A 26,293-nucleotide genomic window follows, 5' to 3' on the forward strand; every position below is an offset into this window, starting at 1 on the left:
TATTATTGTAAATATTTCTGAAAGTTGTATATAAAACGATCATTTGTAAATAGATAAACTCTTGTAATGTATATAGTACCAGGTATTAAACAAGAAACGATTATTGTGCTAACATTTATTTGAGGCTCATCCATTACCGAGTCTTCAATTCAGAAACCGTATACCAGTGTAGTAGTTCAAGTGTGTGAAAATCGAAAAAGAGCGTGATTTAAGGAATGTTCATGGCATTTTATTATTGATTTGATTGTTTTAGTTTTCTCTCCATTTTAAAGAGTTATTTAGAGAAATAATGCAATATCTAGTTTCACGTCGAGTTTGACCCTAAGAGCTAAAGTTAGTTTACTCTGGGGTCAAATTTTAACTTCGAGCTGTGTAACTGGGCCGAGAGAACCAAAGATGTTTCCTGATCGGAATCGATGCCTTTAGAATCTGTATCTCTGATTGTTGATTGTTTTCCCGTCTGCAGATCATGTTATTGATTTTATCACAGTTTTTTTCATTAGACCAGTTCAGAGCTTCGTTGAAGTTCCCGAAAACTTGCAGCTTTAAATTGTTGTTTAAAGAAACTACGTTGCGTTAAGGATGATCCTAGGCTTAGTTCGACAAAATGTGGTTAGAATATACAATTTCTAAACCGGTTTTCGTTAAACCCGAGGGTCGTGGATTGTTACTTCGTTTCAGACACTAAATACCTCACGAAAAATGTTCATGTAATATCTTTCATATATGCTGATAAGTACCTGTCTACGTGAATGGGTACGACTTGATTGTTGAGCGCAAATTATGATATATGTATCTTAAAACTGATGGTAAAATATAAAATGCTACATTAATTATGTTCGCTTTTCTTTTGTTTATTTTTGTTTTCTTATGAAGTAAGGATGCCGGATATGCATAGGCCCTTTAATACAGTGTTCTTCGCGTGCTGGAATTTCAAAGTGGCTGCATTCATCGTTAAGTGTGTGACATCGTGGCTGCTGGTAGCAAGGCTTTCGATCCCCGTGTAATCTTCTATTTCTGGTAGAAGGCGCAGCTGATTTTCAGAGAGCTGGATGTAAAATGAAAGGGGTATCCGCCCATCTAAAACCTGTTGTCGAGAATGCTGCCCCATTAACCTTCAAGATGGTTACCTCAAAAAAGCTCCATTCCACATAGGTTCTTTTTTTTTTATCGTTTTAAGAGACTATGGCCAGAAACTGGTTTTTGGCCACTCAACAAAGGTTTACTACTGCAAACAAAATGTCATCGGTAAACGAATGAAGTGGTAGACTAATATTTCAGATAGTTTATGAAACAACATTTTTGGGTTTTATACAATCGTGATATTGACCTGAATAATTCAATTGTCAATGAAGTAGGTTTTTTACAAACACTGATATATACATGGTATTTCCATAAGATCTCTTTCAATACGGAAAATACCTATTAACCTCGTTAGGAATCTATCTGATTATTTTTGGACATTTTTGTTCACTTCTATTTAACGCAGGTCGATGAAAAACACGGAAAATATATAGACTATGTTAACAAGGTTTGTTGTTTCTTTTTTCTATGTCGCATTGCAATTTACAACAACAAATTATGTTTTAAAAACTTCACGTAAAGAGCTTTTGGTTTTTTCGCTAATTTGCTTATGATAGTCAGTCGCATGGTTTGCAAGTATACTAAAGTGCCACACCAAAGTGTTAAAAAGTGCTCACAACTGCTAGCCTTTACTACAAACCCTGATTCGGACGTTTACATCGTCAATCCCTCCCAGTCATCAAGCAGTTTTTGGCTTCCGCGTCTTAGAATAGGGATTGACCCTGCTATTTATTTGATCGGTAGATTTTGTATGATCTTTATAATTTGGTGTCCCTTACAAACCCACCACACCTGCCGGGAGCGAAACAGGGGGTTTGATTTTGAAATCGGAAATCGAAGTACGGTTTTAACCGACGGAAGCTGCACTGTGACTGAAAAAAAACAAACCGCTTCTGACGTTCGCGTCATAGTCGATCTAAACACTTATTTTGCGACAGTTACAACCATCACCGCGCATCGCCAAGTCGACCCTTGAAGTATTTGTATAGAGGAGTATCAGCATTGATTAATAAGCACTTTTAGCTTGTGAAAAATCGTCAAATAACCAATGCATTATAAGAACCATGCAACAAAGTATTCTTTATTCTGTATATAAAGAAAAACGAATAATTATTCACAGTCAGCACTAATCCTGACGACTGCTTATACGTATATGCTATAATTATGACATATTACGCTCCATTACAGTCCATTATTTTTATGTTACGGGAAGACTATGATATTTGTCCGCGAAATGATTATATTTTCACTGGATTGTATTTTTAATTTCATGTCCGTTCCGTCGTCCCAATAAGAGCCTATCGAATATACATACACCGAATATTTTGCGAATGTGATAGGGTGTAAAAAAAAAATCGACTTAGCGATAGGCGTATTTGTATGAGGTAGATTTTGCCGGCGAAATTTCATAAATTTCATGCAGAAATAATTCACCTGCTGTCAGTGCGCTGAAAGCGTCGGTACTGTTATTCTCGTTGTCGTAATTCAAGCGTGTTTCAATTATTGCTTGTTTAATCGGTGTTGTAGATAAATAAATCTCATTCGTCTGTTTAACCTCGACCAGTACTGGTTTTACGTTAGCGCTATGCTGAACGTACTAGCACGCGGGGCCTAATACCTACTGGGCCCCTATGTCTCTAAGCAAGCATTTCGTATATACATAAGATTGTGCTCGACCACTTTGAAGACATCGTAGAAGATTTACCGGAATTTTAACTCTTCAAGTTTGAAGTAAGCGATATTTAAAGTGTCGTGTATTTATCTAATCAAATATACTTGTTTAAATGTCAAATCATTGTGACCAGTCACCACATTGAATGTACACCAAATGTATATCAAGAGAAAATTAGATGACTTTTTAAAAACTGGCCTAACTGTTATTTTGTTATTATTTGAAGTTCAGCGTATTCTGAACGTTACAAATTAAATAGATTTATCAAATTGAAATGAGGTTAAAACCTTTATTTGCAGTCAAGGCACCCCATGAATATATCAATTATTTTGTTAATCCAAAAACTATTCGTAGTACAACCTGCCACTTCCATTGAATATCTGAACATTAAATGATTTTTGGAAATATTAGGAAACGAATTATTCAAGTTTGAATTCAAAACTCAAAACAAAAAGTCGTTTGTACTTTCTATGGTATAATTTAGATGTTCGTTTCTCGAAATATAGAACGCCACAGATTTTCAGAAAGTATGATTTTGATTTCAGAATGGCTGAAACTGACGTGTCTGGTAGAAGGAGAAGCAGTGGAATGCCTGTAGATATGGATTTATCTAGGAGACGCAGTAGCGCCACACACGCTGAAAATTCCGGCACCAAACCGAAGAAAACTTTCGAATTCCGCATGTGTAAAAAAGTGGCCGAATTGACGCAAGTCGTTCATATGTTATTCGTCAGAAACCACGAGAAGGAAGTCGAATTGGACGCGCTTAAGGAAGCTTACGAAGAGGAAATCGACGCGGTAATAAATGACGCTAAATCCAGAATCGCAAAACTGGAAGGTAAGATCAACGAACTCGAACAGCAGTCGAGTTTAAACGACGGCCGATCGAAAACGCTGCTCGAATCGGAATTAGCGAAGAAAGACGCCGATTGGTTACAAAAAACTCAGAATTTAGAAAAAATCGTGGCCGAGGAGAAATCCGAAAATCAGAATATGAGAGATTTGTTGATAACGGCGCAAAAAGACATTGAACAGTTGAGAAGCGCGATAGAAAGCGAAAATCTATCGAAATGTTCCGAAATGGAATCGCGCGATTCCGAGATCGATCGGCTCAAGAGAAACGCGCAAAATTTAAAAGATCGAATAAAAGATAGCGAGATTATGACGGAGAGGAAAATTCGCGAGTTGGAACTGTCGAATTCTCGTCTGCAAAACGACATGACTCAATTACAGGATCTATACGACGAAACCCGCCGCACCCGCGACCAATACTCACAGAAAACGAAACAGTTAGAAAACGAACTGAAAACTGTCCGTAAAAACTTCGGCAGACGAATTAGCGAGGTGGTTACCAACCAGAACGGTGTTACATCCAAGAGAAAACAGAGCGAACCGTCCGTGCTCGTGAGTATATTCATAAATAATCCGTAAAAAGTAGAATGTACGTACATATTCAATACGCAATGCTGCTAGAGCCTCTGGCAACAGTTTTATATCTATACTGCATAATACGGTATGAATGTATTATTTGAAATGTTCGGACTTTTAGGTAACTCCGAATGCAAAAAATGGCGCCATAGTTCCAGGTTTTATGACCGTCGAGGTAATTCGTGTGACGCGTTTGTGGAGTTGTCGTTCATGAATTTGAGAGCTGCGATCATGTTTGTCATTGATCGCAAACTAATCGTTCAATCACTCGTGTAAAAGTTTAAAAAAACAGTTACATTAAAATGAGGCGTGTGAGGTGGAACTGAGCGTAGTATCCCTTCTTGGGGGATTTTTTTTCCAATGGTTGGGGTCAAAGTCGAGTGTGTGTTAAGGCTTTTTAATGGTGAAGGTACTACTAAACTATGGCACAGTTTTTTAACGATCTATATAATCCAGGTGATTTGAATATTCCAGGCAAGTCTTGTTTCATTCCTGGACGAAAAACAGTCATGCGATGGTTCCGGGGTTTGTTATGATGAGTAGGAACTTTCTCAGCTTAAAGCGCTTATATCGGGTGGAATATAACTCTTTATTCGTAGTACCACTTTGCCCAGTGTTGCTAGCTCTGCACCTTTAGGAGATGATGGTCTCTCTCTTCTTTTGTCCAGAATATTCACCTTCCTGGGAAATCAGAGATTTTTCCATGTAATTTAGATGAATGAAAACAATTCATTTGTACTGCGCGTATGATTTTCCACCCGATATGAACTCGCTTATTTGCCACACACCGCTTAGAAGAGGACCAATGTATCGACACCCGCGAGCATGCTTTTCTATTGCAGCTCTTTGCCGCCAAAATAACGACTGCAAGAGTAGACTTTGAATAATTAGCACTTTTTCTATTTCTTCTACACATTTATATTGAAAGAAGAATGCGGATTGCTAGTACAGCGTATAGTTTTATGACGTATTGCTTAATTGTACAGTAGACTAACCAAGTCGGATCGGATAACCGTTTTTTCAATTCGGATGTTTTTTTACCCCAGTGAAGTTCATTACTTGTTCCTTATTCCTTAACATGTTACTTGTTCCTTATTGGGAGATGAATTCTCAATAAGTAACGGAATAAGGAATAAGGAACAAGTAATGAACTTCACTGGGGTTGTTTTTATTTTCTGGGGCACTATATATGAAATACATAACGACCAACTGGGATATAACTCAAGTCGGACGGTCCCAACAGATGCGACTTGAGTGAAGTCTACTGTAGCAGTGATGTTTTCCAAAGCAAACGATTCAATTAGTCGCACGGGTTAATCGATATTTCATTACATCGTAATCAATTTCTATCAATGTAGGATTATAAACAAGAACTGGAACGTATGAGAAAAGAATTGCAGCGTTATCGACTGGAACTATCGAACCGCGAAGGAAATTTCAACCGGGTCTTCTCCGAACATAAACCTGTTCACGTTGATTCGAGAGCGGGTCGAATAGGTCTACAGCAGCAACAGTTCTTCCATACACAAAGCGCCCAAAATTTTAGGTATGTGACTTTAAAAAGCGAATTGCGTGTAGTTTCTAGCAATTTGTGTGAGATAAATTGCTCAATTCGAATATAGTTATAATCATGTTACTACTTATGTTTGATTTGATTTCAAATTTCAACACCTAAGTTGATTTTCACTATGTACATTAAAACTACAGGATCCAGTTCCACAGTTGTGAGTTGAAATTTGATTTGGAATAAATACATTGTAAATGGACTGATTTTAACTCACAACTGTGGAACCGGGTCTAGATTAAACCTCGCCCAACTCGTCAAACTGGCCTGGGATCGGCATAATCGAACAGAGATTTACGAAATCCGAGTTAACGACAGGAAAATACGTCATGAAGTCAGAAAACTGAATTCGTTTTTGTTCCGAGTCAAATGTCAGAGATTACTGCACGAGTCCTCTCTCCGCTCAGATCGATAGTCAAAAATCCTCAGTTTCCTCTTGCTCCTTGTTTTTCAGTCATTATACGAAGCCGCAGACGTTGCGACCAGAGAAAACCTTCTCATACGTCACTTCAGAAGCTTACGACGACGAACCATTTGTAAGTAGTTAACAGGAAAAAAACTGAAAACCCTCAATTTCACGTATAAAAATATTTATTCATTTGACTATCTTTTATCACAAAGTTTTGAAACGAAATGAGCTGTATACATCTGTCGACTTGGCCATCTTGGCGCAACTAAAAGTATAAAAGATGCACTAGGTTAATAAAGTGATACCTTGTTTCTCCTAATCGGCCGCGTCTCTTTTGTAAACTGCAAACTGTACAGGGTAGTAGATAGGTGGTCGGCTGGGTCAATTTTTAAGCTCGACGAGAATAAGACACCCAAGACCCAGTTCCGCAGTTGTGAGTGAAGATTTGACATTGAAAATGAACTAATTTTACTCAGAGTTAACTCTAAGTCATGACTGTGGAACTGGATCCAAGGTATCAATTTTTTCAGCTATATGAATTATATCTATTTGCAGTTGATATCGAGAAGTGCATCTGCCTCATCTTCGGGTAGATTTCCCAATCTATCTGCCACAAGCGACAGCCCCCGAAGTCAGGTTCACAAACTGGTGAAACCACGAGCGCCCAGGAGAGAATTAACCTCATCAGGAAAATTTTGATGACTTCTTTCATGAAAAACTATTCATCTGAATTAACTAAACGATGACCTGTAGTAACTTTCGATGACCAGGGCCCTTTTTCGTGAAACTGGGCCCAGAAATGTTTGATCTAAAAGGCGTGTAGATTACTCATCAGACATATCAAACCTTTACTCACTAGGTAAAGCATTAATTCAACGAGTCACTGTAAGAGAAAATGAGTCATGAACACTTGACAATCTTTGTAAATACATGTACATATAACTAACTGAGCACGATTCAAGTTCGCTTTGGAAATTCTGTCCAAATCCATGTACATAGTTGTTCTGCAAAAAAGAAAATACTGAACTAGTTAAAATAAATTTTTTTTTGTTAACGAAAATATATCTTGTATTCAACTAAATCGATGGTATAGTTTACTTACAACTAGTATGAAGCTACTAGGTCCACTCCCAATATAAGCATCAATTCCATTCAGTTTCAACCAGCCCACAGTATCAGTCATTCAGGACTTCCAGTTCATTGAGTAGCGTCATCACAACCAGTCATCATCTTCTCAATCACTTCTTCATGACCAGACGATCTTCAGGTCGATGATCTTCCACATACCACAGTGTTTAACACACGTAGTACGTTTCAAAGTGAAAGAATAGTGAAGTTGAAAGAAGAAAGTAGAAATATGACAACCAAAAGCTCTGATTGTCAGTTTGTTTTGAAGCAAGCTTGGCAGGGGTCATATGCGGCCATTTCTGGGACATATTTGGGTGTTTTTTTCACACCATCTTTTTTTAAACATGTTCTGTACATCTTTTCGGTGTTCTTTCTTTTTTTTCTGAGCTCAATGTTTTTATTTATTTTCATTGATATATTTTTTTCTCGTTTCTTTTCTTTTCATGTTTTTCTTTTCATTTTTTTCTCTCTCTCTCGATTCAACATGTTTTTTTACAATCGTACAATAAATCGTAACATCGTATTTGTCTTTCGTATAATCGACATAATCATTACAGCTATTATATTATAACATACCGTCACGAAACACACGCGCACAAACACACTACGTCCTTTTTTAAAAACAAAATGCAGCAATAAATGGCGTTAACAAGCAATTGATAAACTGGGACAACCAACGACTTATAACTAAAATGCTACCGAAAAATAAGGATAGCCTCTAAAACTCATCAACTAAACTATCGATTCTGTAATTCATATCGAATAAGAACCCAACTTTAGCTACGCGGCGATCCGCGTCAGACGAGCCAATTTACGATCGACGTCTTGATCTAGAAACGTGCCGATTAAGTCGCCTAGTTTCAATTATCGTTTTTCGCTCGTTAAAATAGTAAAACATATACATGTACTCGCGTAAATCATCATACGTCGCTCGAAACATATTTACATTTAAATCGATAAACGACTCAAAGTGAACTTATCGTTCGCTTTCAACTTCATCAACACAAATAATCATCTAATTATCATTAACTCAAGAAACATGAATATCTTCGCTAAACACCTTTAACATCTTAACCGAATGAGTTTCAAAAACGACTAGGAAAACTTGCGCGATAAGTTTTCCGGTTCGACATAGATGAAAGTTACTGGTTCTTATACGTCTAGGTACTGGCCATTTGATTCGATGCCTCCCCGAAACGCTGCTAGACGATAAATCCATAAATTGAGAAAAATATATCCTAAATGCGCGCGGAGTCGATCGACGCTGTCATCATCGTCTCCACGAACGATCTTCGTCCTCGTCGTCTTCTTCCTCTTCATCGCCGAGGTCGCCGAGCAGTAGATCCTCGTCGACGTCGTCCATCTATAACAAAGAAGGGAAGAGATGAGGCACGAAGGAGAAAAACATCGAATCTATCCGTTTGACTGTGACTAACTAGGAATATTAACTTATAACTTGAAGTATGATGAAATCAATGTCAGGCGACTGAATAAAATAATGCCATCACTTCAACAAAATCAGAGGAAAATGTTTTATGTAACAGGGTCCCAACAGATCAGTCATAATCCAGGATTCAAGGACATTGAAAATTTCAAATTTTGAGGAGTGTCTGCATCGCTTGCATCTCAATTACTGTCAACCCCCACCTAAATTGGTACTGTTTATCCGAGTAACCATTTATTTCGGTGGAATCTGTGTGTATAATAACGAGGCCTAAAACCTCCTAATTGCCAATTTCTCAAAATTCAAGGAGGTTTCAAGGACTTGGAAGAAATATTTTTGGTTTCAAGTTTTCAAGGAGTCAAAGGGACGCTGTGTTAGAGCGATAATCAAAGCGGCAATCATAACAGAAATTCTTACCGGTTCGAGTTCAGCCTCGTCTCCCGCGGTTGCAGCAGCTAATTCCGCCTCCAGCGCGTCGGTCGAATTCAAACGGTCGACGATCATCGCCGTAGACGGCGCCACGGGTGTCGATTCGCTAGACGGTTTATACCAGGACATGACTAGTTGTTTATCTTTGAATTTACCGGCAGCGACGCTCGCCTGAAATAATTACATTCAAACATGATATGTATATGCGTATGGTTACTAGAACAGCTATTTTTTTAATGAACTCTTTTTTTTCACATTTGTTCACAAATATAGCTTTTTCTCACAACAAAATACCAGGGGCCAGTTGCTCAAAGGTAGGTTAAAGAAAACCGGCGGATAAATACAGTAGTACTGTAACGATGAACTTTTGTCGCCGTATCATTTGTCCACAGTTTAACTCTGTAACCAACTTTTGGGCAACTGGCCCCAGGAGTTTTCAGACTTCTTCACCTCAAGGTACAATATCATAAGTGGTTTCTGATCACAGTCTGGATCGATTAATATAGAGTTTCTCAAACTTCATTACAACAATTCTGACCTCCACGCTATATGGTATAAGGGGATCGAAATATTTTGACTGACCATTTTACTTGAATTTTTCACTCATTTCGATGAATTTCACGGATTTATATACCAGGTAATGATACCTCACACATTTTTTTCACAACTTTATAAGCAGACAAGAACCACTTTTCACATCAATCCGACTCGACCGACCCCTGCAAGAGTACCGGGGATATGCGGCCGACCGGAAATGAAGAATACCTGCTCGGCTTCTTTACGAGACGTGAATGTAAATATGGCACTAGTAGTTGTCTCGTCGAATTCCGTATTTTGTAACTGTCCAAACATCTGAGTAAAAAAATACACAATTCAGAATATTTGTTATTCACCAGATTCTACCGTAAGATTTTACAAATTGAACCGTTTGCGGAACTTACGGCAAAATGAGTCGTAACTTCATCTTTTTCTTCGGGGGTGAACCCGACGACTTTGAGCTGTTTCGGACGATGGTCGAGAGATCGACCGAGGCCGATACCGCCGCGACCTCGACCCCGACCTCCGCGGAATGATCCCCTCGCGAGGCGTCCGCCGCGACCGCGTCCACGCGATGATAACAGTCCCAGCGACGCTGCCTGTAATGACATTAAACAAATCATTCAGGTTAACATTAGTTTTCCAGGTCAGTAGCCACCCTGACAGACGATGAAGTACGTGTACCTCTTTTTTCAATTCTTCAACTTTAGCTCTCAAGGCTACAGTATCAGGGCCTGGTGGTTTAGTTATCAACTCTAATTCCGTATCGAGAATCTCCTTCTGAGCCTGAAAATAGAATGAACACAACATTAACAAACCAACCTTCAATCGTATAGACGAATAGCAGGAATAGACACCACTTACCTCCTGCCTAGTTCTGGGAATTTTGTGATCCCTCTCCGCGGGCGATTTTGAAACCAGAAGATCCTTTTTCAGATTTTCAATTCCCTCGGCCAAAACTTTGATTGTCTACAATGAAACAACAAACAACATTACGGATACCTGTTTTTAAGTATCAACAGTGTATTAAATATCAGAACTCTTAGAAGTACCTTCATAACAGAAGCTTTTTCCTCGGGAGTTATGTTCTTGTTTTTCTCCAATTTTTCAATGAGTAACTGTTGTAAAAATATCAAACAAATGTATAGCACACTTATGCCTTCAATTACCCCCACCAAGTTTGAATTCAGAAATCTATCTTTACCTTTTGTTCCTGTAAATGCTTCTGTAGTAATTCTTGTTTCTTCTTTTGAATTTCTAATTTGGCTCGAATTGCTTCCTGAAATCGAAATCATTCCATCCATTAACATCTCAAAAATGAAATTTCAAAACAACTCTAGCAATAAACGTCTTTTGGAATGGTGTGAGCTCACCTCCTTTTTGCGTTTGATGGCAACGGCCGGATTCACTTTAACCGACACCGATTCATTAGCAGAAATCGCCGCCGCTTTACTCTTTAAAGCAGCCGCATTGACGACTGTTTTCGTTAGTGCTCCTGATGACGACGCGTGAACTATCACCTAAAACAACGATTTACAATGTTATCTCACTAAGAATTAGCTACTAGCGTTGAACTACATCCCTAGACTAGAGGCTTCAAGTTGGTAATCTTCACTGATACAGTATAACCGATTGCCGAAATACCTTTTCATTAGACATTTTGTTTCCTTCATTTTTCAGTGTGTTATTCAGTTGCATTTTTTCCGGTGGTGGAATCGTTGGTTTCTCTTTATGCTTTGAATTATCGTCATTCGTGTTGTTACCATTCTGCAAATACGCAAATCAATTACTATCAATGAGAATTTATAACGAAAACTTTAGTACCTGAAAGAATAGTTATCCCATATTCCACAGAGGTTTCACCAGAGAATCGGGGCGGCCACTTTTAGTTGACTTTCTTTTCCCCCTGACTATTCCCACATTGTTTTCCCGGACTCGAACTGCTAAGCATAGACGGAAACTGTTTGATTTTACACGTGATCTAGCAATCTCAACAAATTTCCCTGACTTTAAGCTTTTTTTTACAACATTCCCTGATTTATTTTAAGAAAAGAAATTTCCCCACATTTCCAGGCAAGTGCCCTGTAAATGAATTAACTTCATACCTCCTCCTGTTTGTCCTTTTCTTTATGCCAGAACACCTTAATAAATCTATTGTTGAACAGAGGTTCCGCGCTTCGGTAGGCGAAATTCGCTTGATTGTGATTCGCGAATGTAACCAATGCTCCTTCGGGATCGTTTTCATAGCAGACCTGGAAATAAGTTTATAAACACGGAAAATAGTTACGTTCCCGGCATTTGATCGTAGAAGATTTGGGTATGAATTTCCAGTTACCGGTCCTGTCATTTTTGTTTTAACCCATAACTTTCCGCATGGGTAGAATCTTTTTCTAAATATCACGACTAAACTAGAACTAGTAGTCCGTTTACCTGAAGATTGGTGATGGTGCCGAATTTCGAGAAGTGCTCGTTCAGTTTGCTGATATTGTTTAATTCTCGTGGTATTTTACGAACTTCTAACGTAGCGTTCGCAGCCGTAACCATATGTCTTTTGTAACCTACAAATACAACACAACTGATTTCATTGATATGACCCGAAATACTACCGAAGAACAAATTGTTGGTTTTTGATTGCGGTTAACCTCCACCCGATTGAAATTTGTCGATCAGTTTTTTATTTCCTCAAATTACAGAACATTGAAGTCCCTTCTTTAATCACTGACTTGATTGATATGATTAATTGATGATAATTCTTAACCTAGTTGTTGTAAGTACTAAAGGAACAAATAACGATCATTTTTAACCACTTAAAGGTTTTGGGCGTATATTTACATGCAATATGCCCATTCACTTAGGGTTTCGAACGTATTCATACTTTCTCATCATTGCTAATTCGTTTGCCTGACATCTGATGGACTCATTCAAAACAAGCTCTGTGTAAGCTTTGAATTTTTACAGCGAAAAACATGAATTTTGTTCAATTAATTGAAACTCTGGGAAAACGGAGAGTGGAAAAAATTGAATCCTTTGACAAAGTATTCAATTTTTTCTGAGGGGTTGATCTAGTCAGTAAGTACTTAGAGAAGGCACTGTAAAAACAACAAATAACGATACAATAGAATTTCTTGCCTAATCTATTGAAATCAAATCCTGGTTGTCTTCTGTTCATATGTTGTTGATGTTGTTTTTGATTATTGTTCGAAGGATCGTACGGAGGTTTAGCGGCGATAACTTGTCGCCGATCGCGCAGGTCTTCATCTTGGGGAACACCATGACCATGACCATGACCATGACCTGGGAAAAACGCCACAATTCAATTACCCAACGCACCGAATGCAACTAAGCATGATTATCCATGATAACCCTGACTGAAGCGTTCAATAGGTAAAAAGCCAATACATGTTAAACGATTAATTAGACAGGGTCCCTACAGATCTCATTTTGTAAAGAGCTTTGAGATGTATGTTTTAATGTAAAACGCTTTTAAATAATAAATTAATAGTTTTTAAGGAGCAAATTTCAAAATTTTGAGAAGCATTTCTTTTAGTTTCATATCCCAATTACTGTAGACTCCTCCTAAACTGGTACTGTTTATCTTGGTAAAACATTAATTTGGTGGTTTTGAAAGCAAATTTTCATCCTCAACACTACCTACACTCGGTTTCTAATTTGGTAAAAGCAAATCCTGTACTGATTTAGGGATTTACAACTACAAACTAGACTAAAATTTCTAATTGCCTATTTCTCAAATTGAAGGAGTTTCTGGCATTTTGTTCAAATCGAATGAGTTCGAAGCACCTTTAAAAGCGTTTGCCATTATCAAGGAATCAAGGAGTCATAGGGACCCTGTTAGACCATTCCTCGAATATATAACAATACAAGTGATCAACATTAAAGTCCTCCTTATTAATTCCGACAAATGAAATAAAACCATCAACCAAACACAGATGAATATACGTCATACCTTGATTGTGAGGAACAGTAGGCACGTTGACTAGATCTCTACGAGGTCCCACAGGTGGCGGCGGTATTCCCTGCGGTATTCCACCGAACGCCATCGCCGGCCGCGTACCAGGTGGTAGAGGTTGCGGCGGTCCGGGTACGCGTGGCATTATCGCCGGAAATCGTACCAATCCGATGCCGGGAGCACCCTGCGGCGGGGGAGGACGAGATCCTTGCAACAACGGCGCTTCTGGATTGTACGGCTCCGGTTGATATGGTTCTAAAGGATACAACAAACAGAAATGATCATTTCATTAGCGAAAAATCCGAATTTATCATTCAATAAAATAATACTTTTAGAAAACAAAATTATTTCCTTAACACTGAAGCACGTATATCCATCACCAAATGAAAGCAACAATTTCGATTTTGACGTGAATTTCTTCCTAGCGCACAAAACAACATTATCGGCCAATCGACATATGTGACTAAGGTGAAGTATCTCAGGTGACAATTGGATGGAGACGATTTCGTGAATACAACGATCGTGAATTGTTGTGCCGGATTTGACTGAATTTCTAACGGCCGCACAACATCAGGAGCTTACCGGGACGAGCGATAAACATGGTTATAGTATTAGGAGTGTGATGCGGACGCTTACAGCGACATGATCGAGGGAGAGGTGGAGCATTTAAACCAACATCGGACGTTTTCACTCCTTCATCCGCAAGTAAAATCAATACATTAAAATCAATTTTGATGAATAAAATTCTCAAATTTCAACAAATCATTATTAAGACGATGTGCTTTGATTTTCGAAGCTACTAAACACTGCCACTAACGCTTCACATTACGTGGATTTTGTACCACCTTCAAACAATAACCATAAGGCATATACAAAACATTGTCTCGGGAAGTTTTACAAACAAGGTTTTTACAGAGATAAAACAAGGATCTATGAAAAACATTAACAATCACCTATTAGTACACCCTGATATTATTACACTTGTCATATGTCATGAAAACCGATACCATAATGACAGGACTCTATTTCCCAAAAAGTATTTTAATTTGATTCTTACCCATCCCATTTACACCTGGTGGCATAGGTTCTTTACCTGTCATATTTCGAAAACCGATTATATTCAGATTTATTTACTAGATTTTTAATTTTCTGTAACTGTTTCAAGAGTTTGTAGTACGTTACAGATATAAAGATTGGATAAGATCTATTGAAAATACATGTATATTACCTGTATGTGGGGGCATGGGACGATGAGGGGGTGCCCCGGGAGCAACCAGTCTCGGGGCCATGCCCGGCGGCGGGGCGCCTGGAGGCATCGGTCTCGCCGGGCCACCACCTGAAATATCATATTAAAAACAATCTAAAGGACATCACAGCAATAACGATAATAACATACTTGATTGTTTCTCTTTCGGAATATATCATTGCAATTATAACCACGGTAGGTTTTGATAATCAAATTGCGGGATACAGTACCTGGAGGAATAGTGATAACGCTAGGTAAAGCTACATCTTCCACAACCACTGGGTCCAAACCATGATCAAACGGACACAAATCACCACGCATGCAAAAACCCTTCTCTAGAAATCATTAAAAAAAAAAAAGAAGACACCCGATGATTTGTAATATATAGTATTTCGTGGGGGTCGGGACGTTTCACAAACCCGGAAAACACCGAATACTAACCATCGAAATCGCGACACCGAGGCCGAGCGGATCGAATGTTGTTATTATTCGGCGGCGGACGACGATCGGTTTGAACGCTACGATATCCCGGCTCCGTGCGCATCGGTTCACGATCCTGAATCGGCGTCGAACCGCGACTATCCGGCGTTCGCTGACCAACTCCTCCTAAAATACGCACAATTTTCAAATCTTTTTGAATACCCGGTACCAAATAACAGCTTCTATTTCATAAGAACTTTCAATTGGATGACCGTTTGAATTATTTCCCCGGATATCTAGGTTGTTTTGTTTCTCCTGACTTGGCTAGAAATACGATCCTCCATTAACACAGTCAAAATACGTTAAACATACACGATCTTACAATCAATCCCTGATTTTTTTTAAGTGAAAAGAAAATTGCCAGACTTCTTGATTTCCACCTAATACAGTGTCCACCCTGTTTTATTGCCGAATCAAAATTTCAGTAGTAAGAACTATTTCACGACACTTATTTCTGTATGGTACGCCATACGGCTTCTTAAGTAGTTGGTTTTAGTCTGCTATCTGTGACTTTACTGAAGGAAGGATTACCAGTAAGATTAGATTATGCAAAACTACTATTCTCCGTTCCTACCTCTGCTTCTTGATCTTGACCTCGACCGTGACACCGACCTCGATCTACTGAACGAACGCGAGCGCGACCTCGATAGCGAACGCGGCGTACGAGAACGGGTTCTTCGTTCTCTCGATCGGCTGCGACTGCGAGGCGGTCCGCGCGGGGAATGCGACCGCGCGCGTTCGAACGGTCGTTGCGGAGGCGGTGGACCGCGGCGGAAGTTCTCGTCGTATCGGCCGCCGCCGCCGTAGCGATAACGTTCCCGATCGTATTCGAATCTACGAGGAGGCGGACCGCGATCGTCGAACCGCCTGCGAGGTGGAGGACCGCGATCATCTCTACAATTCAGACAGAATAAATACATTTAATTTAAGGCACAGTAACAATAAACCGAGTCAAACTAGTGTCGAAACATGACGAAATCAGTAAAACAAGACAAGGTCCCTACAGATCAGTCATTCCTGGTTATAAGGAGGAAATTTCAAATTTCATGGAAGCGTCTTCATCACTTCTAGCCCATATTCCATCCAATTACTGTAGACTCCTAGATCGGTATTGTTTATTTCTCTAAACGGTTAATTTGGTTTTGTAAGCAAAGTTCTAATTTCATCCTTAACACTATAAAACTCAGCTTCTAATTCGGTAACCGCCTGATTAGTGCCTGGTGCCAACTGTATCGATTCAGGCTTAGTTTAGTGTACAACTACAAACATTTCTAATTGTTATTTCTCAAAATTGATGTTTTAGAGGAGTTTCGGGCATTTTGTTCAAATCAAAGGTAAGTTTTGAGCACCTTCAAAAAAAATTCCTGTTTAAGGATTTTTAAAGGAATCAAAGAGTCGCAGGGACCCTGATCAAACGATTATTTTCCAAACTTGAATGAAATCAGTAAAATGAACAAGGAAACATGAACTGTTGAAAACCAAAAATAAAATTGATTCAAAATCTAACATAATCGTGATAAAAGTTCAGTTGCTACATACATCTCACCAATATTCACCCTAAAAATATGAACAAAGCTTTGCTTGCTTGTGAATATCAATGAATAATTGATTATCCATACAAATTTTTCCACGACCAACGAGGATGTTGAATTTGAATTGAGCACAGACTTACCTATCAAAACGTCCCCGTACATCTCTTACTCGTAGGGGACTTCGAATCGGCCCGCGTACCGGACTTCGACTTCTAGATCTCGGACGTCGTCTATCGGCTTCCTCCTTAGTTATAACAGCCTGAAATAATATTTCAATGTTAGGAAACCAGAGACAAACCACCAGAGACACCGGATTTTCACTCGAAAAAATTAAAGACACTGGAATTAAAAACAATGGACAGGAATGGAGAATGGGCAGCTACCAATACAATGGTGGCAATCGATGATTCCAATGTCAAAATCATTTTCGGTTTAACTGAATGCTCGTCATGTTATCTCTCGGGAAAGCTGGGGTTGGTAGCTTACCATTCTGTTTTTGATAGAGATAAGGTAAAGCTCGGTTAATTCCAATTACGATAATTGAGTTAAGTTCACTTTTTAATCTAAGTGCATTCAGCTGATACTGATAAATCATTTAAGTGGATACCTCTTTGACTATATTTTCATCTTTCTCATCGGTTGGTTTTACGGCGATTTCCTGTTTATTAGCAGCGTCAGAAGGCTGCAGGGGTTCGGCAGCTGGCACTGCCGGGGCTGGCGGTGCCTCTAAATACGCCTTATTTTTGATAGCTTCAAACAATTTCGCCACAAACTCTTTCGTTTCTGTAAATTAAGAGAAAAAAAAACACATTTTTTTCAATTTCATTCAAAAAGCTACACAAAAGGTGTTCGAGAGTGTGAAATAAGACGTCATCTTAATGTGGACGGCACTTACTGTCTTGGAGGAAGACATCTAGCTGATCCATACACAGATCATTTAGTTCACTTTCTGGTTTATCCTTTTTCACGAGAGCGACTACATATTTAGCTAAAGCTACAGGATCAGCATCACAGCTATACAGAAATATAATACAATCTTTATTTAATTGAATTAATTATGATTATTAGTACGTTAAAAGACAGATTCGGGACTGAATTTTTCGAGATATTCGAAGGATTGATTATCACATTACACATTTTAGTTAGCAGGTGAGCTATTGGCATGATTTATATCTAGATAAAGATTAAAATATGACAACATTTCAACAAACTCATGGTTGGTATGGATAGATTTTAATTTCATTTTAACAACAGCCAGGCTGCTTGCTCGCTTCTCGAAGCAAAAATATTGAAATACTTACATAGGGGTAAGTGTGTTTGTTAACCATGACTTCAGAGCATCAAAATTATCTATAAGCATCTTCGTTTTTGCTGCAAATGGAAATTATAATTTGTCAATTGATAGTTAATAGCGAGTTTTAGGGACCGGTATTTTCGTTCCAATCTTTGATTCTTTTTTTGTTACGAGAAATCCCCCGATCTTTTTGAAACGATCTTCTTTTCCGAAATAGACTTTCACCACTCATTTCTTGAACAAGTGATGAAGGGCAAAAAAGCCACATTCAAAGCTCAATTAGGAAGTCGCGTAATTACGATCCTTCGATGGCAACTAATCGTGCGAGTTACATACCGACACAAATTTTCCAAATCTCAGCAAAACGTTGAAAATGGCGTAATCGCAAACTTTCACGTCCGGACGCGAGATTCTCGACGAGATTTCAGTGGCAAACAACAATTCAATCAAATTTTATTCGCAACAAAATGCGTCGAATTCAAAACTGGTTAAGATACAGTAAACGCTAAGAAAGCTAAATTACTGTGAGTAAATCGACGCGATGAAATATAAACGTGAGATAGTAGAATATATGCCCGAAAATGTGCTTGCAATTCGTCCACGTATCTGCCGCCCGATAGATGGCGACATAAACCCGGAAGTAACGAAATTCAATAGTAAGTTTTTTTATTTGTATTTTATTTAATTAAAACGAAGATAAAATCTCAAGAATATGGTAAATACTTTTAATTGGCAAAGATCTGATCATATCTTAACGATTACCATTATCGTTTTTCCTCTGGAGCCAGTCTGGTCAGTTCCTCAATTTATTAATTAAACTCAATCATCGGTTGTCCTAATTAACGACCGAAACCACCATAAACCGTTTTCAAAATAGTAAAAATGTCAAATTTCTACTCTGACAAACTTACTGTTGACCGCAATTATTGGAGGTCCCTTGTACATTACATGGTGACGCAGCAGCGTTGGTGATGTCATAGAAGAAAGAAATGTCAAATTTGATTATCCGGGTACATGGATAACTGGTGACGTTTTAATTTCTCGATCGGCTGATTATATTGGGATTGATCTCAACTTTAGTTTCTCTATTTCAGATTTGAGTGTAACATGTATTTGACGGATATTTCACACAAATAACGACGATGGCAGAACGAACGAATGGTGATGACCTGGATAAAGCTTTATCCGATGACACCGAATCTGTCGATTTTCTGTGGAGTTTATTTTTCTCAGCGTTGAGAAGCTATAAGCACGACACATTAGTTCGTCCATTCCCTCCACAATTTTCCACGTCCAACAATGAAAAAGACTTTAAAAACCTTGTGAGTCTTAAATCGGTCTCGTTTTCTCGACCTAAATATCATTCCACTTTTCACCTTTTTCAGTTCAATTCAATTAAACTTTATACATTACAGAAAAACAAGGAAATATACATAAATGTCTGCACTAGCGTGGATGTAGAAGATAGTTCTACATCAATGCTAGCTTACAAAATTGACCTCAAAAATCTTTTCTGGAGTTTAATTTCATTAAGCAATGTCCTGCACTTGATAATGTTTGGCCGCTGCCAATAAAACTTTGGTATGTGTTTCTGGCGGAAATCAGAATATTGATCACATTTCAGGAGAGCATGAAACTCATTGCCCATGGCAACTTCCACACATCATAAACTTTCACACATCACATCATTTCTAGAAAGTCCTGAAAATCTGGAAAGTCCTATTTATGATAGCGATGATTTTTATGTTTCGTTGACAGGCAAAAACAGCATCTAACCTTCCCGCTCTGCCGCTGGTCAAAAGGAATGTGAAAAATATCGATGAAAATTGTTCACAGTTGTTGAATTGGTTGATAAACTGCGGTCGACGGAACTTCACTTTATCTTCGTGTCCGGTTTCAAAGGTAGGCTGGTTTTACATTATAAACCACATTGACCCTGTTATCTATTTGATAAGTTGATTTGGTGTCCCTTACAAATATAACGATAACATTTTTCCTATAGTACAAATTATGTTATCAAATTAAACATAGATTTTTGCTAAATCATCAGGATCTATACCCTAAAGAGCTTGAGGTAATTTGAAAATTTGGAAAATTCCACCTCAGTGCGTTGCATAACAGACATACCGGTAGAGAACAACTGTGTGATAGGTGCCGCCATCCTACCATTGAGATTTTGACCAATTAAATCGATATACTTCCAATACCGATTAATACACCGCACTGTGGTGTAGATGCACTGAAAGGGTTAAGTTAATGAAAATCTGTCAAATTGGTCTACACTTTGAATCAAATTTTTCAGACTTTTGCTATGAAATCTATAATTCAAGTTAATTACCGTAATTTTTCAGTTCAAAGAGATCCGAGCTTTAACGAAAGAAACATTGTCGAGCCCAACTCCGAAGTATATCTTCGAATTGAAATACAACGAAGCTGCTGAAACCAAATTCAAATCGACCCAGGGATCGTCGGATCTACTTTATCTGTATCATGGAAGTCGAGTGGAAAATTTCTACTCAATCTTACACCACGGTTTACAATGCCATATGACCAAGGTACGTGAAGTTCAACTTCAACAACATAGGTTCTACTGTATAACTTACTACCTTACTAGGTTGCATTCAGACTGTAAATATTTCACCAAGTTCTTAAACATGGAAATCATTAAGTGTTTCCAATAGACCCTTGTAGACCAGTTCTAAGTTAGAGTTGCATAATCAAATAGCTTGACTGTCTTATTTTTTCAATTCACAGAATGCATTGTTTGGAGAAGGAATCTATTTGAGTAGTGAACTAACTGTAACGATGCCTTACTGTCCAACTGGACATGGATGGGAACACAGCGTACTCGGCGATAAACTGAGTTGTGTTGCTGTTTGCGAGACTATCGATCATCCATCTGTGAAATGCCAGTCGGCAGGTAATATTCTTCTTCGGTGTTATTTTCACGCGCTTCTTTCAACGAAGCAGATTTCATAATCGGTGAATATGCGAAAAACGTACCTTTCAGACAAGGACGGAGTTCAACAGAAAAGTCGAACGCGTATTAAAGACAGTTTAGGCGGAGATATTCCAGAGAAATATTACGTCGTGCAAAACAATGAACTTTTGAGGGTTAAATATGTACTTGTTTATGCTGAACGAACGAAAAGGTGAATAAATGAATAAACAGATGTTTTATTATCGAGACCGTTTTCAAAACTCAATAAACCTCGTTAAACTCGGGTGAATCAAGGTCCGTGTTTTCATCGTCTTTGTTTTCTATTTCAGGTCATACCGTTCGTCTTGGTGGTATCAACACCGGCAAATGATTCTAGTCCTTTCCTACGCCATCATGTTGTTAGCCGTCGCTCTGTTTTACAACCAGAATTCTAAAGCTTATCTCAGACGTTGGTGGCGATCATTCCAACAGTAGCGAAATGTGGGGACGAACGAACGAACATTTCTTACCAGTTCATTCAATGCATTTCAGGAGAGAATTACGTTCATTGGGGTTTAGTTTATAGGAACATGGATAACTTATGTTAATGTTAATTTCAGGGAAAATAATTGGTCGAGGTGATTTAGAATGAACTTTTAATTTTTGTTACCGTAATCGTGTTCTTTTAAAAAGGATAGTTGTAGAGGAGCCATGTTTACCTGGTATTGAATGAAATGAGAAAGTAAACCTGATTACCATTACTATTTGTGAGTAGTTGCCACTCTTTTAAGAGCTCAGTCGCTACCAAAAATATTAGAATGCTCTCAAAATCAGAATTTTCTCTAGTTCATTCGCAATTAAACTTTAATTTTCAAATTGCGGTGACATCTACCTCATAGGAAGACACCCAGATAGTCGGGTCTGGTACAGGTAGCACTGACTTGATCTGAAATCATGAACTAGTGACTGATTGCACTGCACTTAACAGATAGTACTTAGTACTATTATGCTTGTAAAAGAATGTTAATTTTTCATCGTATAAATTTGGCCCCACTCCATGTCCAAATTTCAAATACGGGCCTGAAAATGGTTAGCTTGTTTCAAGCAACAGTACAACTAGATCTTACAGTGGATGCAATACGAGGTATAATCTCGTGCTACAGCATCTTCAATGTGATGGATTCAGGTTCATTCAATCATCGCAATTGATGGCATTGATTATTTGATGCGGTTACTATTACAAACTTACCAGTAATTCTCTATGATGTACACTATGTCTCGTTGATTATGTTATTACTCAAATCGATACTACTTAAACATATATATATATATATATATATATCTACGCGCGCTCTTTTCGCTATGCAACGAAATATTTTTTCAAACATTATCTGATATGTGATCATCTGTTTGTATGCCAGGTATTAAAAATGATTTATTGCAGTTGATTAAAACAGTCATCTTGTATTTTGATATGAAATATTATTACCCTACGCGTTATCATTATGGATCTATTCACGCTCATATCTGACCACACACAGGCCCGCAGCATGGGGGGTTCTGGGGTTGGAAAGAATCTAGCTCCGAGGATATTTAGTTCTGCTTGATTTTTTTTTATTTTCAAAAATCATTGAGCTGAAATTATACCATATAATGCATGATTATTTGTAAAATTCGGTCATTTATTTAGACCTTCAATCGACAGGAATCGCTCAGCGGCCATGTTTGGAAGTTCGATTTCTAAATTTCTCAGACAGTTCCAACCAAATTACAAACGAACCCACCCGCATATTCCTCCTCGGGATATGGGCTTGCATACGACTGATAAAGTAAGCAGAATGTTCCCCGGTGATTTAGAGAGACACTAAAACGTATATCTGTTGTTTCATAATAATTGATTTATTTGTAGAGAAGTTTGTTTTTGTCAGGGGGATCGGTGCTATTTTTAGAACTAATCTATAATACGCTATATGAATATGTTGATGATCTAATGATTTTAAATACGATGTGTATGATAGTAGTAGTATATTGATTGACTCTACTGACTAGCGCATTTCCTTAGAATTTATTCGCAATTTTTGTGTTTCCATTGCCTCAAGCCATTTCTCACATTTAATTTGAACCAAATTCACACACTGCGAATGTAATGTTAATTTGTACAGCAATAAATAGATCATGATGTATATTGTACACTAATATAATGTATTCTTCTCTTGGGTACGGATATGCGTGGTTTCGCATGATAGGCAAACACTAGCGTCTTAATGCAATTAAATATTTACGTCTTCTGAGGATGAAATTGCGGCATTTTGTATTCGACGCACGGAGGGGGACCTGACTACGACTTCTATTGGAGAGTAGTTAAGTAAGTTCTACTATGAGAGCTCAATTACACAAAAAATATATCAAGATACATGTACTCCCTAAATTAGAATAATTACTAGCTCATTTTCACACAAACTGCTATTTTTTTAGATCAAATTACTCTCATTTTGGTGGAAAAACTACTACAAGCAGAGATATCAGTTAGTCTGGTCTGGGTATAATAGTCAACGAGTGATTTTCACCGCCGTTCGACATTTTGCGTTCGGTTTTATTGCTACCAGCAATCCAGGGTTTAAACGACGATGAAACAACGATGACAGTGTATTCCGTCATCAACCAGAAAACCATGGCTTTGTTTAACTCCGCTCTATAATACGAAACTGCGCATCGATTTCTTTTTGTTTAGCTTTTGATGGCACGTTTTTGAAGATTTATCATTTCTATGAAATTATACTCATAGAATTTGCTGCGGGAAATAAATACACGTACGCGTTTATAGCCTTTATAGTAGGCCTCTGTTTGAAATACGTATTACTTTGAAAGGAAACGCCTTAAACATCACAATGATCGTGATGTATCGCGATAACAAACACTTAATATATATGTAAATCCTTTTCCTGAACTTTGAATAGAAAAGTTAGCAATTGCAAAGATGTCGATTTCTCTTTACGAATTAGATAGATTTTACGAGCTATTTATAGGCCTACACATGTATTTCTATAGATTGTAGAAAATATTAATATTTCCGTGAATGAATACATTTCTATGTAGGCTACACAATAATAATTACTTGTTTTGTCGTTATAATATTTAATGCGCGGCTTTGAGTAATATTTATTTATATCTGAATGATATGATATGATATGATAAAGGGGTTTTATGTGGGACGTAAAACAACAAAATGCGCCATAAAATTTTCCAGGCACAAAACCTGACGTGAAGTTAAAATGCCGATCTGAAAATAAAACTATACAAACAAAACGAAAACGGCACGTTTGTTTGAAGTACTAATTGACATGGTCGGTTCTATCGAACTTGGAAATACGGTTATAAACGATTGATACCTTTATATTGGCGTTACAGGTGCGGAAAATTAAGATCGAAAATTACAACCTTCCAGAATTATCCGAAAACAATACTTAAGCGCGCTAAACGATTTTGACGAACGGAATGAAAACTCATTAGATTTCGTCAAGTATATCTGAAAATAAATATTGACGTGAGCCGTTGAAGTCGGCTCTAGTTGTTTGGTTGCAGCAGCATTGATGATTCGCGTTGCGGATTGACACAGCAACCAGCGCCAGTCTCTCGTTAGAGTCGCTGCAAGATCGATAATGTGAGAGAGCATTACAGACGACATATCCATCATCTGGCTCATTTCTGTCGCTGTATCCATCGCGCGCGTGAAGCCGAGTGTTGTCTTATAAAGATAAACGACCCGACTCCCCGTGGAGAAATGATATTCTAGTCGTTTATTGCGGTTTGTCGAGTCATTTCACAAAAGTCTTTGTTACACGCACCGTTGACAGGGACTTTTCGTGTTCAGTCAAGCGGTTGAAAAAACTGGCGCCCGGTTATTTATATACGTATACGTGTTGTTTGGAGTTATTACGATCGAGGGCTCGTTATTGCCGAAGAATTTGTTTATACTCTATAGTGTGGTTGTTGGTTTGAAAAAATGCGTACTCATTTGCTAGTGGAGGTTGTGGCTCCTCCAGAAAATGTCGAAAACGTTGAAAAACCGGACACTGATATCGAAGCGGTGAGTGTGACGCCTGAAAACGAGAAATTTTCCGCAGATGTTGTACTGCACAAACCGAACAAGACCGGTTCCGTCACCAAGATAAAACTAATGGCGAAAGCCTACGAAAGCAATTTCGGGCACTTCATGGTTTTCTACCAGGAGCGAACGTGCGGTAAAGCGACGAATTTCATCAATCTGAAAAACTGTAACGTGAATAAAATCAGTGATACGACAATTTCGATAGCGTCGACCGACTACGACGGAAAAGGTATTACAAAATTCGACGTCTGCGATCTGAGCGATATGGATAGATGGCTGGAAGCTCTGGCGCCGAAGGTGAATTATAGGACACTGCCGATGGGATCGAGATCCCCGGTAATACCGAGGGCTCCGATGATGCCAGTTCTCGGTGAAAGCGAGGAAAGTGATTAGTTGGCTATAGCCCTTCTGGAATATAGAATATGCCACTATATGCTCTATATCTCGGAGGATATCATATGCAAGTATGAACAATGACAAACTCTTTGACTCTCGCGGGCAAAATAAACATTGATATCTAACCGCCTGAATGACAATCATCAAGTCTATATTTTGGAACCGATGTTTTTACATTTTCTTATCATGCTAAACTTCGATACGACAAACTTGATACAAGGTATATAATATTGTATACAAAAATCTTCCCGTTCATATAAGATTGATTTCTACTACTATTACTATATTCTAATTAGACTTTAGATGCAGATTTAAATCGATCGAAAAATAGATTTACACTAAACCGATTTTGGTATATATTTAAATTCGAGTAGTGTACAGACTTGCGATCGAAAAATGAATACTCAGACAGTCACCTCGAAAAGTAAATCCTATGGTTGTTGCAGACGAGGGATTGAGAAATTGGAAACTCTCCGCACAGAATAATGTATCGCTCTTTCGCACAATATTCACTTCCAAACTGAATGATTCAATGTAAACCAAGCTCATGAAAAGAAAATCGTGTCAATTTAATTCTTAATTTTATTTGAATGAATCTGAGTTAATGTACGTATATATAATCTATGTGCTTTGCTTTGGTGACAACCAATTTGTTT

The 26,293-nt window shown here is 38.2% G+C and overlaps 3 protein-coding genes across 4 annotated transcripts; 2 read left to right on the top strand and 1 right to left on the bottom strand.

The window, feature by feature from the left end:
* The first annotated feature begins 1,484 nt into the window (after window positions 1-1,484).
* On the top strand, window positions 1,485-7,207 carry LOC141905164 (uncharacterized). Its single transcript, XM_074793939.1, has 5 exons — window positions 1,485-1,531; window positions 3,301-4,159; window positions 5,542-5,729; window positions 6,202-6,283; window positions 6,712-7,207. The coding sequence occupies exons 1-5, from the start codon at window positions 1,521-1,523 to the stop codon at window positions 6,853-6,855; spliced, it is 1,284 nt and encodes a 427-aa protein (XP_074650040.1). The 5' UTR covers window positions 1,485-1,520; the 3' UTR covers window positions 6,856-7,207.
* An 83-nt stretch (window positions 7,208-7,290) lies between these two features.
* Window positions 7,291-18,782, bottom strand: LOC141905163 (RNA-binding protein 26-like). Its single transcript, XM_074793938.1, has 23 exons — window positions 18,550-18,782; window positions 18,221-18,290; window positions 17,815-17,933; window positions 17,527-17,702; window positions 17,060-17,178; window positions 15,962-16,281; window positions 15,349-15,513; window positions 15,138-15,242; window positions 14,890-14,997; window positions 13,659-13,916; window positions 12,824-12,988; window positions 12,125-12,252; window positions 11,800-11,946; window positions 11,339-11,461; window positions 11,068-11,214; window positions 10,899-10,973; window positions 10,747-10,812; window positions 10,559-10,663; window positions 10,379-10,480; window positions 10,099-10,293; window positions 9,923-10,009; window positions 9,146-9,328; window positions 7,291-8,647 (listed from the first exon to the last, which is right to left on the bottom strand). The coding sequence occupies exons 2-23, from the start codon at window positions 18,277-18,279 to the stop codon at window positions 8,555-8,557; spliced, it is 3,045 nt and encodes a 1,014-aa protein (XP_074650039.1). The 5' UTR covers window positions 18,280-18,290; window positions 18,550-18,782; the 3' UTR covers window positions 7,291-8,554.
* A 65-nt stretch (window positions 18,783-18,847) lies between these two features.
* On the top strand, window positions 18,848-23,456 carry LOC141905579 (protein mono-ADP-ribosyltransferase PARP16-like). 2 transcript variants are annotated; one of them, XM_074794498.1, is made up of 7 exons: window positions 18,848-18,869; window positions 19,308-19,535; window positions 19,972-20,115; window positions 20,565-20,768; window positions 20,968-21,133; window positions 21,224-21,365; window positions 21,484-23,456. In XM_074794498.1, exons 2-7 carry the CDS (start codon window positions 19,356-19,358, stop codon window positions 21,626-21,628), a joined length of 981 nt encoding a protein of 326 aa, XP_074650599.1. In that variant the 5' UTR covers window positions 18,848-18,869; window positions 19,308-19,355; the 3' UTR covers window positions 21,629-23,456. The 2 variants fall into 2 exon arrangements, with proteins under 2 accessions (XP_074650599.1, XP_074650600.1); XM_074794499.1 differs by lacking the exon at window positions 18,848-18,869 and adding an exon at window positions 19,188-19,223.
* Window positions 23,457-26,293: the final 2,837 nt, after the last annotated feature.

Source organism: Tubulanus polymorphus, chromosome 5 (assembly GCF_964204645.1).
Source record: "Tubulanus polymorphus chromosome 5, tnTubPoly1.2, whole genome shotgun sequence".
NCBI lineage: Eukaryota > Metazoa > Nemertea > Palaeonemertea > Tubulaniformes > Tubulanidae > Tubulanus > Tubulanus polymorphus.

Bases quoted from the DNA above. Each gene is read 5' to 3' on its own strand.
- LOC141905164 (XM_074793939.1), top strand. The intron at 4,160-5,541 runs GTGAGTATATTC...CTATCAATGTAG, and splicing joins AGAGCGAACCGTCCGTGCTC to GATTATAAACAAGAACTGGA. The intron at 5,730-6,201 runs GTATGTGACTTT...CTTGTTTTTCAG, and splicing joins CAAAGCGCCCAAAATTTTAG to TCATTATACGAAGCCGCAGA.
- LOC141905163 (XM_074793938.1), bottom strand. From the start codon at position 18,279: ATGCTTATAGATAATTTTGATGCTCTGAAGTCATGGTTAACAAACACA. The intron at 12,989-13,658 runs GTATGACGTATA...CGTTTTTCCCAG, and splicing joins TACTGTTCCTCACAATCAAG to GTCATGGTCATGGTCATGGT. The intron at 11,947-12,124 runs GTAAACGGACTA...ACTTATTTCCAG, and splicing joins GCACCATCACCAATCTTCAG to GTCTGCTATGAAAACGATCC.
- LOC141905579 (XM_074794498.1), top strand. From the start codon at position 19,356: ATGGCAGAACGAACGAATGGTGATGACCTGGATAAAGCTTTATCCGAT. The intron at 19,536-19,971 runs GTGAGTCTTAAA...TTTCGTTGACAG, and splicing joins AAAAAGACTTTAAAAACCTT to GCAAAAACAGCATCTAACCT. The intron at 20,769-20,967 runs GTACGTGAAGTT...TTCAATTCACAG, and splicing joins TACAATGCCATATGACCAAG to AATGCATTGTTTGGAGAAGG.